Source organism: Aspergillus uvarum (assembly GCF_003184745.1).
Source record: "Aspergillus uvarum CBS 121591 unplaced genomic scaffold BO82scaffold_14, whole genome shotgun sequence".
In the NCBI taxonomy this organism is placed as follows: Eukaryota; Fungi; Ascomycota; class Eurotiomycetes; order Eurotiales; family Aspergillaceae; genus Aspergillus; species Aspergillus uvarum.
The window spans coordinates 131866-150774 of record NW_020291311.1 but is presented as its reverse complement, the minus strand read 5'-3'; the positions used below and the strand labels follow the sequence as shown (position 1 = coordinate 150774).

Sequence of the window (18909 nt, the reverse complement as noted above, 5' to 3'; positions counted from 1 at the left end):
ATAATCTACTAAAACTTTATTTAATTATTATATTTATAATAATATAATATTACTAAACTATAGAATGTAATCAGAAGGCTGTTAATATAAAAAAAGTATTTAATATATATCTAATTTTATTAGTATCTTATATAAAAATACTATTAGATTTTTTTATCTAAACTATAGTAAAGTACTAATTTTTATTTTAGATTTATAGTAAAAGAAATACTAAATATACTGCTAATCTAAAGTATAGTAAAATTAAACTAAGATTTTATTACTATATACTATTAGTTATATAGTAATCTAGTACTTTATATTATTAGTATAGGGGTTATAAATAGTTATATATTATACAAACAGAAAAAATAAATTACAGTTAGTAAAAATAAAAAAAATCTAAAAAAAATTATAATAAATAAAAATTAGTATATTATCTGGGTAATTAGGCTTACCAGCCCCAGTATTAGAAAAAGAAGATATAATATTAATAAGTAGAGGGAATAATAGGAATTGTATAGATAAAAAAAATAGATTATTAATAAAAAAAATAAAAAAAAAGATATATAAAAAAAGGGGGCTAAAAAGGGGGGGGAGTGGCCTTTTTATATAGTATTTTATATACTTTATATAATATTAGTAGCTAAGCCTGACTACACTCTCAGAACCGGTTATATAAATAGTATAAAAATAAATTCTATTTACTAGATAAAAAAGGAACATACAGAAAGAAAAAACTCTATTTACTAAAAAATTACTATATTTACTAAATAAAAAAGGTTTGTATAAAAAAAAGTTATAATAAGTAATACAGATTTTATTTATATATATACTGCCTACTAACCAGCTATAATACTATTTAAAAAAGGCTAAAGTACAGAACTATTACTTTAAATTCTAAACAGCTGTTTATATAAATAAAACTGCAGAAGATACTAAAAAGAAAAGGGGGGGGCTTTTATTATAGGACTAAAACCTTGTTATAAAGCTTGGCTTTAGATACTAATTAGTATCTAAAGTTTTATATACTAAGTACTAAACTAGCACTAGCTTAGTACATATATAAAAGAATTTTATATAAACAGATAAAATAGCTTCTCAGCTATTTCTTCTTATTTAAAGGCACATTTTAATTAGCACAATCCATCCATCCCATAACAATATCTAATAAATAAGATTTAAATATTATCCTAAATAATCCAGATCTTTAACAGAATATTAGAAGAAGATTTAAAATCTAAGACTAGTTTACTTACCGCGGCCCTAGTATAGTTATAAAAATATAAAATAAAACTAGATAAAGACTTTTTAAAATAGATATAACAGATTATTATAAAACTATTAGAGCTAAAAAATAGATCTAAAAACAGCTAAATCTATATTTTAACAGTAGATATAGATTATTAAAACCTAGTAAAGCTTACATAAAAAATATATAAATTTCTACCCCAGCTAAAATTAATGGTTTTTTTAAACAAATATTTAATAAAAGGAGTTTAGGTATACTTTTAAAAAAGGCAGTAGATTTCTAACTATAAACTACTTTATACAGATTTTATTTAAAGTAATTATAATTTTTTTATTATAAAATATTCCAGCTGAGAGCAGACTTATCTTTTTTTTTAATAGAATATACTTTTAGCTTAATATATTTTAAAATATAAAAAAATATGTTTATAAGAACTTTCCTGAGGTCTCTCAGAAAGGCTTTATTGAACTCTCACTTCTGCATACAAATTGGGTGCGAAAGTGAGGTGAAAGTAAGAGAAAATAAAAGAATCAAAAATAAGAAGAAATAGGCTAACTGCTAGAATGATTGAGAAACTGATTGAACTGATTAGAACTCCAGGGGTCTTTTCATCCTTATTTATAGCTAATTGGCTATGAAAAACACATGAAAAAGACATGAATTTATATGAAATCATATGAATAGAATAGGGCCGAGAACAATAGAACCAGTGGTTGAATAGGGCCTAGAATAATCAATAAAAGTAAGGCCTTTTGCTTCGCTGCGGGGTGGGCGGAACTCGGAATATTAGTCCGCCAACTGGCCTGAGGCATATCTGCAGTGGCAGGCAAACAGGCCCTGAGGTAGCACCTGGCAGTAGTGGCGAACTGGCGAGCCTGAGGCTGCCAACTGGCCAATCTGCCCATATTGTTGACAGTTTAAAACTGTAATATCTGCAGTTGTATAAAGCTATAAAAAAATTAAAATACAGATTATTAAAATTACTGCTAATACTAGATTAACCCTAGTAAAAGCTAATAATACATTTTATTACTAATTTATCTAAAAGTAAAATATATATAAATAATTTTATAAGTACAGACAGACTAATAAAAAAAGTAATATTTTATATAATAAAAAAGATTACTGCTAAAGCCACAGCTAAGGCTCTAATTAAAATAGTTTTTAAATAATACAGTCTTTTAAAGACTATAATTTTAGATTAGAGTACCCAGTTTATAGATTATATATAAAAAAAAGTATATAATCTACTAAGGATTATTAAAAAATTATCTACAGTCTATTATTTTTAAACAGACAGAGTAACTAAATATATAAATAGTACTATTAAAATATATCTAAAAGCTTATATAAACTATAACTAAAAAAACTAGATCAACCTACAGCCTTTAATAGAGCTAGTAATTAACAGCTGTATAAATACAGCTATATAATTTTTACTATTTTTTTAAGCTATAATTATAAATTAAATCTAAATAGCTAGAAAATAGTTTAAAGTATAGATCTAAAGATTGCTGCCTCCAGCCCTATCTAATAAAAAAATATAATTATATAAAAAATATATAATATCTTAAACTAGGCCTAAAATACTATAGTCTATATATAATAAAATACTAAAAGACAGGCTAATTAATTCTAATAAACTGCTTTATTATATTAAAAGGGCGATTAGATATAGTTAAGTTTATAAAATATCTATATAAATTATCCTAATAAAAAACTAGATTAGAAAAATATGAAATATACTATTTTAAAAAAATAAGATTATATACTATATAATTTAATATATTAAAAAGTATTTATTTTATATTTTATATTAATCTACTTTATCCGACAGCTGATGATGTATTACTGTTATAAAATTAAAAAAAACTTATAACTACTATCTATTATAGTTAATAATAAAAAAAATATAAAATTAAAAAAATTCTTAACAAATAGTATATAATAAAAGGCTGGAAAAGCTAATTATAATATTTTATTAAATAAAAAGATTATATAAAACTAATCTAAAAGCCAGCTTTAGTATTTAATAATATAAAAGTAGTTATAAAATAGCAGCTGTAGTCCCAGCCAAACCCTAACTAACTACTATATAAATAAAAGCTAAGATTTAAAAAGAATTAATATTAATATTCTTTCTTCTCAGCCCTAGTTCGTACAAACCTAAGATAAAAATAAAAAAAAAGGAAAAAAAATAAATAAAAAAAAGGGAAGTCTTTTTTAATTTTTTAAACTAGCTAAAAGAAGCTGTACTTAATCTAATAAAAAAAACCAACTATTATTATACTAAATTTAGTTTATACACCTGCTTTAGTCTACTAACTTTTTAATAATATTATAAAAAAGCAGTAGTTACTGCAGGCTTATATTTAAACTTATTTAGATTATAATAATTATAATATATATTATAATTTTTAAATTTATATTTAGTACAGATTTTATTTTACTACTCAGATAGTTATACAGTCTGCTGAAACTTTATTTAATTATTATATTTATAATAATATTATATTACTAAACCACAGAATATAATTAAAAGACTGTTAATATAAAAAAAATACTTAATATATATTTAATCTTATTAATATTTTATATAGAAGTACTACTGGATTTTTTTATTTAGACTACAGTAAAAGCACCAATTTTTATTTTAAATTTATAATAAGAAAAATACTCAATATACTACTAATTTAAAGTATAGTAAAGTTAAAGTAGGGCTTTATTTTTATATATTATTAATTATATAGTAATCTCATGCTTTGTATTACCAGTATAGGGGTTATAAAAAATTATATATTATATAAATAAAAAAAATAAATTACAGTTAGTAAAAGCAATAGAAATCTAAAAAAATATAATAAATAAAAACTAGTATATTATTTAAATAATTAGGCTTATCAGCCCCAGCACTAGAAAAAGAAAATATAATATAAATAAACAAAAGAAATAACAGGAATTGTATAGATAAAAAAAAAAGACTGGTAATAAAAAATATATATATAAAAAAAAGCTAAAAAAGGGGGGGATGGCCTTTTTACATAGTACTTTATATATTCTATATAAAACTAGTAGCTAAGCCTAACCATATTTTTAAAACCAGTTATATAAATAGTATAAAAAAAATCCTATTTATTAATGGATTATTATATTTACTAAATAAAAAAAATATATAAAAAAAGCTATAATAGATAAAACAGGCTTTGTTCATATATATACTGCCTACTAACCAGCTATAATATTATCTAAAAGGGCTGAAGTATAATTTAGATTCTAAACAGCTATTTATACAAACAGAAGCTGTAGAAAATAATAAAAAAAAGGACTTTTATTATAGAATTAAGACTCTAATATAAAGCTTAGCTTTAGATATTAGTTAATATTTAAGGTCTTATATGCTATATACCAAACTAGTACTAGCTTAGTATATATATAAAAAGATTTTATATAAACAGATGAAATAGCTTTTTAGCTATTTCTTTTTGTTCTAAGACACATTTTGATTAGCACAACCCATCTGTCCCGTAACAAAAACCAAGTCCTTCTAATTAAGCACAGATTAAAAAATATTTTTTAAAGTTGTTAAAAAATATATAGATACAGCTGTTATTAAAATTTTTAAATAATAAATAAGTATTAATTTACAGTAGATTGCTAGATTAGCTTTAATTAAAAAGTATTTCTTACTTTAACTAGATATATTCTAAAAGCTATTTATAAAAGGCTAATATAAACAGTTCTTACTATTTATATTAAAAGCTGTTTATATTAGCCTTTTACAAATAGCTTCTAAAAATCTTTTTTTAGTAATAGCTTATTATACTAATTTTTAATTATAAATTTAAAAGATTATAGAATTTATAAATATAAGCTTTTAATACTTTAAAAAGTTTTAGCTTATTTAATAATTTAAATTTAAATTAGTTTATTATTTTTTTCTGGACTGCAAAACCTGCTGGAACTTAACCTATCTTATAATCTATTAAATACTTAATTTTTATTAAATGATTAAAAGTTTTATTTAGTACTACAACTATAGTAATATTAATTATCTTTATTCTACTATAATTAAATAAAAATAAATAAAGTATTTTTTTAAGCTTCTATACCCCTTTTTTCTTTTTATATTTTATCTATCTAAAAACAGTAGGCCTACTATTTATAAAATTTATAATATCTATAATAATCTTTTTAATTATTTAGATTACTTAATTAATTAACTAGTAAAAAAGCAGGCGCCCTAAAAAAAGAAGATTTTTAAAAACTTATAAAATATATATTAAAAGCTTTAAAAATACTATTATTATATCTACTAAATAAAAGGCTATATTTATATAATTATAACTATTCTAAACCTAATATTAAAGCTTAAAAATTTAAAAAAGATATATAGTTTAATAATAATATTAACTAGTATAATAAGTACCAAACTATTTTTAAAAAAGTTTTTTATTTTTATTATAGTTAAAATCTAGTAATTAATATACTATTATCTAGCTCTGTATTATCATCTGGTTTAGATAAAACTTTTTATAATATTTTTAAATACTAAAGACTCTCACCTGCAGCAGAAATATTTAAAAAACTTAAAATATATCTAAATATTAAAAATATTTTAAAAAAATATTTTTAATTAAACTAATACTGTTTTAAATATTATAAAATATACTAATATTTTTACTTACTAAAAGTCCTGTTGTAATTAGTTTTTTATTTTTTATTAAATAGCTAAAGATTTTCTTTTAGTTGCAATTAATAGTATTAGTATTAAATATTTATTTAATAATTTTTAAAATATCTGCTACTATTACCGGAGCTGTTTTTATTTTAATATAATTAAAATAGTTATACTTTAGATATATACTAATTATTTTACTATTAATAAAAAATACTAGGATATTTTTAATAATCTTAATCCAGATTTAATTATCTTTATATCTAAAAAGTAAAAGGAGGATAAGATAATTACTGTTTTTTATATTAATAAAAATAAAAATATAAATAATGTTAAAAATAACTTTAAAAATAGATTATTATTAGTAATAGGGGAACTACTTTTATATAAATCTTTAAATAATATATATATTTAAATAAAAATAGAAACCCGGTTTTTATAATTTCTATACTATTATACTTATAATTTTAAATAGTATAAAGAGTAGTATAATATTATTAGTATATCTAATAATAAATACTATTTTTTTATATTAGGCTTTATAAAAGTCTTTTGCAAAATACAGTATATTTCTTAAATAAAATATATAGTATAGGTTAATAAGATAAAATAGGTAAAGTAGGTTAATTAAATAAAATAAATTAATTAAATAAAGCAGATAAAATAAATAAAGCAGATAGACTAAAACTAAAAAATATTACTATACTATAATTAAAAATATATTATACTTTATATATTATTTATATAAAAAAATATATATATTATAAATTAATCTATAGTTATTAATCTATCTGCTATATCTGATCTTTCTAATCTGTAGATATAAATAGTTAAAATAATAATTATATTTTAATCTGATTATAACTGTACAGTTAAAACTTTTTGTTATAGGACAGACCTGCAATACTTGCTGTATATAACTGTAGTCTTTTTATCTTCCCACCGGACGTCCGCAATCTTTCTGTTCTCTAACTATTTCTTCTTATTTATACAGCATGTTTAGGTTAGAACTAATCTAAGTTTATTTTATAATATTAAAAATAGTTTATCTATCTATTAGTAATAGTAATTAGATAATTACTATATATTTTAGAATAAAAGTTTTACTAGTCTAATCTAACCTGTCTGTTTTATCTAATTATATAATTTTTTTTATAATATTTAAATAAATATTTTTTATTCTGCTAATACAGCAGCTTTAGTAAAAACTTTAGAACTAGTATACTAAAATCTAATAGTTATATACTAATCTAAATATATCTTATACTAAGATCTAACAGCTTTATATATAATAAATTATTTATTTAGTATTTGGAATCTGCCTGTTTAATCTGTCTTGTTTTAACAGTAAGCTATATATACTATATATATAATTTTTTTTTATTAAAGTAAAGCTATAATCCGACCAACTTTCCAAAGCTAATACTTTTAATTATATTATAATTAATTAAAATAGTTTTAATAGGTTTTAATCCTATATCTCCGCCAGCTTGTAAAAAATAGATAATCTTAGGATTTAAAAAATATTTTTTAATTTTTTATATAATTGTATTACAATCTGTGTGAATAATAAAAAGCTATTTAATAATTTATATTAATATACTTAAAAAATAATAAATTATTTATTACTTATTTTATATATTTTAAACAACTTTTATATAAAACTAATATAATTATCTAGCTGGATATTTTATATATACTTATACTTTACTAAGGATTATAATTAAACCTATACCAGATCTTAGAAAACTTTAATAACTTAATATTTAATTATTTATATAATAAATATATTAAACTTGTTTAGTATACTAACTAGTATATTATTTAACTAATTTTTAAATCTACTACTAAACTTATTTTAAAGCCTACTGTATTTATCTAATTAGATTTAATAAATATAAATTTTATAAAAATATTTACAGCTTATCTAAGCTTACTAGTCTTATTTATTATATTTATTTTATCTTACTATTTTTATTATTTTAAAAATAATTTTTATTTATATTATAGGTTAAACAACTACTAGATTTCCAACTATAAAAAGCCTTTTAAAATCTAAAATAAAATTTATATAAAAATTATAATATATAGTTCTACACTCAGTACCTACTTTAATAAATAGTTTTTTTTAAAAATCTAAATAAAAGGGGGGGTACTGTTACAGAACAGACCTATAATACTTATTATATATAACTATAGTTTTTTTATTTTTCTACCAGACTTCTGTAATCTTTCTGTTTTCTAACTATTCCTCCTTATTTGTATAGTATGCTTAGGTTAGAACCAATCTAAGTTCATCCCATAACACTTTTTTATATCTTAATCTGACTACTAGATTATGGCCAGGTTAAGGTTAAGATATAACAGTCAGGTTAAGCCACTCTATACTATACTAGTATAATTAGATGTATACTAGTATAATAAGTTATAAATACTTATAAACTTTTAAATTTTATATAAAATATACTAAATGCTTTTCAATACTAATAATTTCTAAATTTTTATATTTTTTACTATCTTATATAATATATTCTATAATAAGTTTTTAGATTATATTATTATATTATTATAAATATTATTTTTTTAATTAATCTTAGATGTGCCTTTATATTTAGTTTTAATAGTAAAATATTATAGTCTGTCTTTTATATTTTTTTATAATATAAAAAATAGCTTTTATTTTTATAAATAATAAAAATATAATTAATTATTTTTTTCTCTATTTTGGTTTTTAAGGTGCTTGATAGTTTAATCTAAAAATAAATAAACTAATATATTTATAATATAATTAATAAATTTAAATAAACCAGCTAACTAAAATATTTTTTAATATATTTTTATATAACTTATTTATAAAGACTATAAACTTAAAGTTTTTCAAATGGTAATTTATTACTATATATATGTTGTATAATACCTGTGGTATGCGGCCGCCAGCCCCCACTCCAACACTGATATTGTTACTGGTTTGTTGGGCTTCTAATCCGGGTTTTTATATTAGTATAAAGCTGACCCCTCTTTTCTAAGATGTATATAAGCACTTAAAATCCTTAGAAGAATTGGGAATCCCTAAGGATTAGTCTTGTAATTAATAGGAGACTACTTTTAACTGCTTTTGCCTTGCCTAACCAACATGTCTACTGTATTAAGTAGTTCCTGACAATATACTACTAAATAAATATCTATCTTATTATTTTAAATTAAAAAGTTATATTTACACTATTTTATATATAATATTTATACTAAAAATAAAAAGTATTTATAATAATTATACATTTTTTATTAGAATATATAAATATAGTACTTTAAAAAATATCTAAAAAATAATTTTATATAATTTTAATATATTACAATAAAAAATACTATATTTATTTCTATCTTTAAATAAGTATATCTAAAAAATAAAAACAAAACTAAAGATTTTTATTTATATATTAAAAAGTTTAATATATATCTTTAGAAAAAATATTATATTATTTATACTATTAAATTTAATTCAGCTTTTTGAATATTTTTATAAAAGTATATTATATATATATTATAAATAAAAAAGTTGCAAGACCTTTAGTTTAATTAAATATTATAAAATTTAAAAAATATTAAATAAAAAAAATATAGATCTAAATTTATTATAAACTATTATTAGCCTATAAATAAAGCTATTTTAATAATTTTAATAAAGATTTATATTAATACTATTATTACTTAAAAGTATATTACTATTAAAAAATTTAAATTAAATATAAAATAATTATTAAAATAAAATTTAATATTTTTTAAAAACTAGAAATATAACAGGTATAGCAGCTGAAATAAAAAGTAAAATAAATAATATTAGTAATATATATTTTATTTAAATTATATAACTAGATTATTTACATTTAAATATACAGTTAAAATAATAGTTATTTTTTTAGTTTTTAGTTTTAAAATAATCTAGATTGCTTTAGAACGGTTAAGGGATTATTTAAAATATATATTTTTATATTTTTTCTATACTCCGGGCCGCTTAGGGAGCAAAAAGCAGCGCCAAGTTCAGCCTAAAGCAGAAAAGGAATTCTGCAGGAATCCAGTTCGTTAGTTTCCTAGTAGACACAGTAATATAAAGCCAACCCTTCTTGTGTGCCTTGTTGCTCATACACCCTGAGCTCTTAACACTAACATGCGATGAAATCACTTCTTCCACAAAATTTGTCTCTTTGCACTGCCGACTTTGTCTTGTCTTTTGTGACCGAGCTCACACAGCAAGAATTGCTTATCAGTGAGGATCTAATGGCAGACGACCGAGTCAGTGGCCATAACAATGCTGTCTACAATGCCGTGCCTGAAAACAACCAGATATCTAAAATTAAATTCCTTGAGATTGCCCCGACTCCTATTATTGCATAAGACCTATTCTACTCTTAGTTTTATTTTAAGATTAATAGCCTAATTAATCGACTGTGTCTTCTTCATCTACCTCCGCAATTGCATACCTAACTCTAAGAAGATGGAGCTGGTACTTCTTCCCAATAAAGGCCTTATTAATACAACCCTTAAAATAAGCAGCTCTGCTGTCTATCTAGATAGTACTCTGGAGAAAGAACAGTCTACTATAGGACTATTAAAAACTACAACCTTTAATAATTATACCCACCTTATAATTTGTAATACTTCTGGGGTTTGGGTTAATTATATGGCCAGTAGCAGCCGCAGTGATCTTCTACTAGATTTCCAGATTCCTACAATATTTTTAAAAACTGGTATGTGGACTTTCAAGGTCGATGCGCGAGCGGGAGATGAAGATAATATGTGCCTATTTGCTGTGAAAATGACACAATGGTTAAAGGGGGGGCTGCACTAGGATGATTGGAATGATTTTCTCACGACATCTTGTATTCTCCGGTCTTGAACATGTTAGCAATTGGGGGTGTCAGTGGCAATATTTAATTCATTATCAACCTACTAGAAAACCTACTTGGCGGACATGCATGACTGGCGGGCTTGTCAATACCCCCAAGAATTTGAGTTCTTACACCTCTCCACCGTAATAATAAAATCGCCATGGTCTACCACAGTACACCTCAAGAGAAGCGAGTCGAATAGCTCAGAGGGGTTGATGGACAATGCACTCGGTTCCGATTTCCCCAGAGTAGCTCTGTGGGCGAGGAATGGCTGTCAATCAGGATCTTCCTCCGCTGGACGTGACATCGCATGTACTTAATAAGTTAGTTGCTAACTACCAATAAGCTAACAGCGGAAACAGTCCCTGGCTGAGACTTCAGCTCCTTGACTCTCCCGCTGTCGACTGTGCATACCTTTAAACATGGCCATAACAACACAAGAGGAACCGATGCAAGAGCCCTGGGTCTCTATGGTCGATCCTGAGCGTCTAATCATTCACTGCAAAACATTTGGTGTAAGATATTCACCAGGGATACCGAGTATCTGTGGGCAGATAGCAAGGGTTATTGCCTGGGGGCTCCTGAAATAGCCTTGTACAGCACGCTGGCCACTGAGGTCGGGGTAATGACGCCAAAAAATGCACCTCTCCATGTGATTTGCTTACTGCCCTAGCACGGAGACTACAAGAAAACTGACAGTCTCGAGGAAAGAAGGCTAACAACATGTCGCAGCGGTGAAGATCGGCAAACGTACGATTCCTTTCTTCACCTTGTGATGAACACGATCCATCGCTTTACTTCTATGGGTTAAATATGACAGTACGAACAGATTAATCTGGAAAAATATATACCGGCGTAACCACTCGTAGACCTGGGCAGTGTTCATGCAATGATTAGGTGAAAGACGCTTGATAAACTCTAAAAACATTCGAGCGTGGATTCGTGTGCAGTATCAGGGGGAAAAAAGCATGTATTATCGTACTGTACCATAATTAAATACAATATGCTTTCCATCTACTACTCCATTTCCCGTGCTCGAGAAACGCCCTCGACGGCGGTGTGATTTTGACCTCCAATAGGTGCTCCACATTCAGGGCATCTAGCTTGCTCCATCGGCATACCGCATTCTCCAATAGCAAACTACAACAAGAATCATTTAGCTTATTTCGTCGAAGGTAACTTAGGACAGTTCGAGGAAGGGAGAATTTACTCACCGGATGTCCGTTGACGCAATTGTACCAGTGCCCAGAGTGAGTCGCGAGTCCTCCTCGTCCGCTAACCATAGCCGTCTTGATTGATTGAAGTTCTTCCAACGTGACTGTCTCGTATCGCGCGCCCTCGTAGAGACGGACCATCTCCTGGATCTTTTGTTGGAGCTCAGGACAGTTCCCCAGTTCGTCGCATAGTTTTAAAGCAACGGCGAGGAGATTATGGGCGGTTTGATAGCGATCTTCGAGCTTTTCTAGACCAGTTTTTTCTTTGAGATGTAGATCACTTGTTGTTTCTCCTGGATGCGAGCGGTGATACCACCTGTCCAGCTGCGCGATCTTGGCGAACGAGATGGTCGCCGTGATGACGATGCGGGAGAAATTTCCTTCATTGGCTTGAGTTATCAGGTCTTGGCAATCCTTTAGAACTTGAATCAAGGGTAATGCCGGTTTAGTGAATCTCAGCCGCGGTCGTGTTGCAGATTTTCCGCTTGAATCTACCGCTCTAAAGGCATCGCTCAACATGACTTCCTTGGACTTGATGTAAATTAGCCTTGCGCCGAGGGTGATTTGGTTGTTGGATTCTCGTGTTGCTATATCCATCGCCTCCATTCGGGCTGATAGGGAGGCTATTTCGTCCCTTGGTGACTTTTGGTGGATGGCAATCGCATCCATAAGCCGTTTCATCGGCTGATTCTCGGCCTCCATGGCTTTGCTGAGAGTTGATGCCTCCGTCCCAAGGCGCTCACAGGCTGCGTATCGTGCATTGAGCTGTAATTTAGTGTCACCCACGGACAACACCGCTGGCTCAGAGTTGAGCTTGTCTTCAATGTCATTCAGACGCGATTCAAGGCCTTCAAGGTCAGTGCGACCCTTGATAAGGAACCGCTTACAAGTCTCATCCATAACAGCCCGGTTGATAACACGATTGTAACGTTTCGTCACAAACTGGCGAATGGGCTGCTTACAGTCCGGGCACGATGGTATGGCACTGGCAAGAGAGGAAGAGATATCTTGGAGACCGTCAAAGGTTCCATTTTCATCTCTCGTGTATACTTCATCCAGGCCAACAAATCCATCAACCGATTCACTTGTAAAGAAGTGGCCGCATCCAAGCACGATGATTGGAGTTTCGTCGAGATTGATTTCGGAATAAGTTTTCCATTCGAGGAAGTCAACACGGGCATCTCCCTTGTCGCCGCACTCTTGACACAGATTGTTTGGACAATCTTCCCCGCAGAGGCTCGGGCATTGATGGCCGCATTTGAGAATCTTAGTGCATCGCTCATTGCAAGGCAGCCGATCGCATATTGCCGCGCAAGGCATTGAGCAGGAGCCTTGGTGTTTGCAGGACCACGTGCATTTCTCGATGCATGGTGCACATGCCTTTCCGCAGGTCAAGTCGCATGCTGAGTGTGAGCATCTAACCTGTACATATGATTAAAATCTCCAATACGATGGATGGCAAGATGGTGGATTCTAAGGATCTTTACCTCGCATTTTGCCTCGCAATAACCACAGCTCTCCTCATTATGACATATCTTGGGACACCTGTGATTGCAAACACCGTGGGGGCGGTCACATCTTTTCGTACACTTCGGGTGCTTAAATACTCTTCTTCCGTCATGGACTTCCTCGAGACAATTTCCGCAGCAATCGCTGCAGTTGTGGCCACAGCTGAGAATGTCGGTGCATGGCTTAGGGCAGCGGAAGGTTGGAGACGTGACATCCTTGAAACAGCCAACCTGAATTGTATGGCCACACTTAGGAACAGTCTTTTCGACCTTGACGTCGCATTTAATGACTTTCAAGTTTGGCATCTGATGGCAAAAGATAACTTTCTTGATATGACCACAAGGAAGCTCCACGTCTTGAATCTTCGCCATGCAAGGGCCACAATCTTCACCACAAAGCTTAGGACATGCGTGCTCACAAGTTGATCGGATACGTGGGCAAGGTTTCCCACATGCAAAGCTATCGTGCATGACCGCCGAATGGCACTTAGCCTGGCATTGATGACCACATGGGTCGAGTCGACGGATACACGGGAGACTGCACCCACCTTCAGGGCTCTTCCTCTCAAAGTCGTGAGGTTCGTAACAGAGAATGGGCGTGTCTGAGTGGCGAGGACAACAGAGAGCCAACTCCGTGCCGACTGCATTTGCAGAGGCGAGCTGAGAGTGGACACCGGCCCACATTGGGACATTGAGGTATGTTTCAGTATTTCCAATGAGATACATGCCGTGCTGAGCTCGACTGAGGAGCACATTGATGCGGTTTTCGGTGCGTAGGAAGCCAACCTTGCGCTTTGAGTTGCTGCGGACTAGGGAGACAACGATCACCTTTGCCTCCTCGCCTTGGAAGTTGTCGACGGTAGCAAGACGGAGCGTCTGGAGCAACGTCTTCTTCTCGAGTGACTTGCGACCGTTTGACTCAGGATATTCATCTTCAAACTTCTCAAGCCCATCTGCGGCCAAAGTCTCCAAGTCCCGCTCGCTGAGACAAATTTCGAAATCTTTGGATAGAGATGCTTTGAGCTTCCGCAGCTGCCCGGTATAGGGCGTCAAGAGGGCAATATCCGTGCTCTTGTACTCTCCCTGCCGAACAAGATGCCGAACAAGAGCAGTAGCCATATCGACCTCCCACTGGTTGCTATGAGACTTCACACGGCTGCCGTCATCCCTTGAATCTTCATCGTATCGATGGTCGAGCCAAAAGAGGTTGTTCCGCATTCCAACAACATTGGGTAGATTCGTCACGCTTTCATGATCCTCGAGTTTTGGATAGACGCTCCTGATAAGTTGCGAGATCTCAGGTCTCATTCTTCGCTGTACATTGAGCTGTGCTACAGGGGCTGGCTTGAGACCTGGTTCACCGACAGCACGTCTCTCAAACTGGCTTCTGTCTAGCTGCCATGTCTTTCCTGTGGATGTTTCGAGACTAAGTGAATGATTTTGAATCTGTGGTCGCAGCTGTCGATGATCCCCAATCTGAATGAAGTGTTCAACTCCTGGCATGAGGGCTGAGATGACGTGGGCTTCCATTACCTCAGCTGCTTCCTCACATATAACGACTTTTGTTCCTACTCGGCGTAGTGTCTCGATATGGCGTGCAAGGGCTGTGGTCGTGATTCCTACTACATCTGCTTGAATTAAGGCTCGGCGGTTGACCTCTTCATGAACCGCATTAATGTCTCCGCGAAGATTTGCAGCGCGATCAAGAGCCTCGAACAGCGAGGCGGTTTCAATTTCCTGCCATTGTTTGAACCAGCTCATGGCAAGTATCCGGCGTTCTGGCACCGAGAGACTGTAAATATTTTCATTCGCAGCGCGTGTGAGGCCTTCCAAGCGCACATCGTCAACTTCACTCTCATTCTGGTCTTTCTGGAGTTTCATCGATTTGGATCCTAGCCAGTTGAGTAATTTATCATCAGTGACAGTTGTGAATCCTTCCGTGTCTGGTCGCGCCAGTTGTTCATGTATAATGGGCCATTTTCGGTGCAAGAAATGCTGTATCGCGGTCCAAGACAGGCCTTTTTGAGACTGGTGTAGAGGTTTCATTGCATATCCAGCGCTCTTCATACAGTCCTCAAGTCTCCCATAGGACATACCGAGGGTTTGTGACTCTATCCTCGTCTTCCCAATGTGTTTACTGACAACGCGAAGGTTCTTGCCTTCAAGCTCAGTGGCCTGACTGCGGCCGCCAATGCGTATGATTTTCTGGATACCAACATCAAAAAGATGCTTTAAGAATTGGTCCAAGGCATGGTTGGTATAGCAGCTGTAATTCCTGTAAGTAAAGTACAAGAAGGTATGAAATTAGTACTCACATCACAAGAATTGGGCCTAGATTTGCCTTTTTCTTGATCTCAAGGAGAACTTGAACAAGTTTAACACCCAAATAGGATTTTCCGGTGCCTGGTGGGCCTTGAATGAGGGCATACTCTCGTGTGAGAGCCGCGATAAGTCCCTGGCACTGGCCATGGTCGAGACCCGTTTGAGTTTGCAGCCTCAAGAGGTCAATAGCCTCTGGGGTATTCGGGTTCAATGCAACCTTTTCAGCTCCAACATTTGTGATCGAAGTCAGGGGAAAGACAAATCCTGGTTTGCGTGCGTATGCTGGTGGGGGTATGCTGTGACCATCTTCACTATCCTTACGGCCTGGCAAGATCCATTTTTTAAATGCCAACTCTCCTTCGCGTTGGATTCGCTGAAGGTTTTTCAGAATAGGGGCGAACGTGGCAGGGATCAAGCCATGGAAGTCGACCAGAATACCGGTAAGCTTCTTGCTGTAAAGCTGGCACAGGAGAAGCAGTTCTTGCTGTAGGCATGCCGCAAGCTTGACCGTAATACTAGGCGGAAACTTATCAGAAGCAAGACTACTCTTGTTCTGGTGCGCTCGGTCCTTGGAAGCATTCTTCACTGTGACCTCGAGGAATATAAGCCTCCCGTGGGTTCCTTGGGACGTCAAGAAACACACTAGGCTTCCTTCCTCTAGTCGATTGGAGTCTTGCCACCATCTGCATTGCTCGTTGGATGTCTTTTTGCGGACTTGAGGCGGAGTGGCAAAGGACACGGTCGCTTCGAGCTCATTTTTTTCATTGATAAATATTTGGGGGACCTGTGCCCCCAAATATATATGTGTTCCGTTATCTTTGCTCGAGAAATGTGAAAATCGCGTCAAATCATCCTGCTGCAGCAGATCTCGAAGGGCATCTTTGGCCGAGCCGAAGATATCATGGCGCAGAAGTCGGAATGTTGAGTCAATATATCTTTGCAAAGGATCGGGGAGAAAGTGCGGCTGAAGGAAGTTGGTAGAAGGTAGATATTCTGAATTTCCGCTGACAATCTCTCCATGGGTAGGAAGGATCTGAACTTGAGAGATTTCTGCAAGGTCGTTGTCGTGTCTCCCACCAGGTGTTTGCATATCCAGCGGAAAAGACGAATGGGCTGATACTCTCTTCTGATGATTTTCCTCATGCGCCCTGGGTGTAAAAAGACTGCGGTTTGCGCAAGCGATCAGGCTTTGCATGACTTCTATTCTGCTTTCAAATCCGTCAATGTCAGCCTTCGAGCATGTTTCGACTTGGGAGCCCACTTCACGGATTAAGTCGAGCAGCGCGGGAATTTCATCGTGAAACCGAGCGAGTCGGACTCTTGACAAAAGTTGGTACAGTGTATTCAACAGCAACTTCATCATGTCCAGAGAAATGACCGGTACATTTTCGTTGATCTCTTCTCCTTTACTCATCAGGGTTCGGCAGACATTTCTCAGATATCTGATTGCTCGATCGCCATTCGTACCACCAAAAGATGTGTACAGCGTGCCAACAAATGAATCGACAGAAAGACAGTTCAAGAGAGAGGTATGGGTAATGACTTTAAGGAATGGCTCGTCGTAACTTGGAATAAGTCGCACTTTCTCTGGATTGTCTGTATCCGCGGTTGCTAGGATAAACTCATATCCATGAAGATTGTCGTCCACAAGATCTTTGGCGAGGAATTGATGATTCTCTCTGCTATCGCTTTCAAGAATTTCAAGAGCGCCGTTCCAGAATTGGACAATCTCTTCATGTTCCCGTGGAGAGGATCCAGACCCTAAGATCCCATTTCTAAGAAGTCTCTTCCAGTCGAAGTATTGATTCCGAGTGTCCAGATCATGAGTTGTGGGATGGTATGCAGCCGGGTTTGACTTGAAGTCGGCAGCCTTATTCAAATCGTGCGAGAATCTGCATCTTTCACCGTAGTGGCACCTGCCACGTTGAAAGTGCACACAGGATGTTTCCGACTGATTGCGCTTTCTGAAGCTGTTGGGTCGTCCGCGGTTGCTCATATTACCTCGGAATCGCCCATTATTGCGGTGAGCCATCGTGAAAGGCGACCTAATTGTAGAGTCTGTAGCTCTGGTGATATTTAAAGCAGTATAAATATCTCTAACGCGGAAATCTGCATGCATGGGTGGGTGGATCTGATTGTCCGGAGAAGGGGAAAATAATCTAGGATACGCCCAGCAGGTACGCTTTTTGATAAGAGGGACGCAAGTAAGACTGCCTTGTACTTTGTATACCTGACGTGTCTTATCATCTTGCAGGACAACTCATACCTGCATCACCCCTCTTTCAGAATCTCTTTACCTACAGTTTGTAGGGGCAATTTCCAATACTTGCCTTTTATCTCCGCTCGCTTTTTGGCTCAGAATTATCAAGGAGGGTTGGATGGTTGGTGGGAGCTACCAAAATCAAGCGATGGCTTCCCATCATCCGTCATCGGTGTGTTTGGTGGGGAGGAGCGCGGAACGAAGTTCATTTGAGTCTTCGCGTCGTGGTTTGGTAAGTAAAAGACCGTACGATAAAGTGGCATGCAGGATGATAATGGCTCGATTGGCTGACAAGCCTAGAGTGAGGATTGTAATCCTTGTCAGCAAGACATAACCTAATGCGGAATTGATTGAGCTCACCCCCAAACATGTCTTAGACTGAAATTGGTTATGCTCGATTCCAGCAACGCAAACATTCTTCGAAAGGTGCGCTTTTCTGGCTGCTCATGCTAGAGCGGAAGAGAAATGCCTTTTAAGTAGCCTTGCGTCACATGGAAAGACATGAATGAGGATGTCCTATAAGGTTGTTCTGAATCGCGAACTTCCAAAGTATTCTTTAAGTTCGGGAGAAGGCCCTCGACCACGGCAAAGTGGGGAAATGGTGGTTCTTTGGAAGGCTGATTGGATACGACTGTTTGGCGGTTTGGAACAACGACCGCATGAGGCGTTGAGCGGCTTCAGCTTTCTGACGTTAACGCTTGTTGCCAATCACTGTGTATTGTCAAGAAGGTCACCAAGTCATAAATCCTGGTAAGACTGCTCTCAAGTAGAAGAGGGGAACATTGAATATCCAGTTGATATTACGTAGTATCCAAA

The 18909-nt window shown here is 32.8% G+C and overlaps 2 protein-coding genes across 2 annotated transcripts; one reads left to right on the top strand and one right to left on the bottom strand.

The window, feature by feature from the left end:
* Nucleotides 1-10073: 10073 nt before the first annotated feature.
* On the top strand, nucleotides 10074-10749 carry BO82DRAFT_372920 (uncharacterized protein; the record flags this gene model as incomplete). Its single annotated transcript, XM_025637343.1, has 3 exons — nucleotides 10074-10226; nucleotides 10396-10474; nucleotides 10505-10749. 3 exons carry the CDS (start codon nucleotides 10074-10076, stop codon nucleotides 10747-10749), a joined length of 477 nt encoding a protein of 158 aa, XP_025493983.1.
* Nucleotides 10750-11799: 1050 nt separating this feature from the next.
* BO82DRAFT_331031 (uncharacterized protein) lies at nucleotides 11800-17829 on the bottom strand (the record flags this gene model as incomplete). The annotated part of the gene is made up of 6 exons (XM_025633124.1): nucleotides 11800-11929; nucleotides 12004-13425; nucleotides 13491-15289; nucleotides 15365-15380; nucleotides 15435-15777; nucleotides 15827-17829. 6 exons carry the CDS (start codon nucleotides 17827-17829, stop codon nucleotides 11807-11809), a joined length of 5706 nt encoding a protein of 1901 aa, XP_025493982.1. The 3' UTR covers nucleotides 11800-11806.
* Between the last annotated feature and the right edge of the window lie 1080 nt (nucleotides 17830-18909).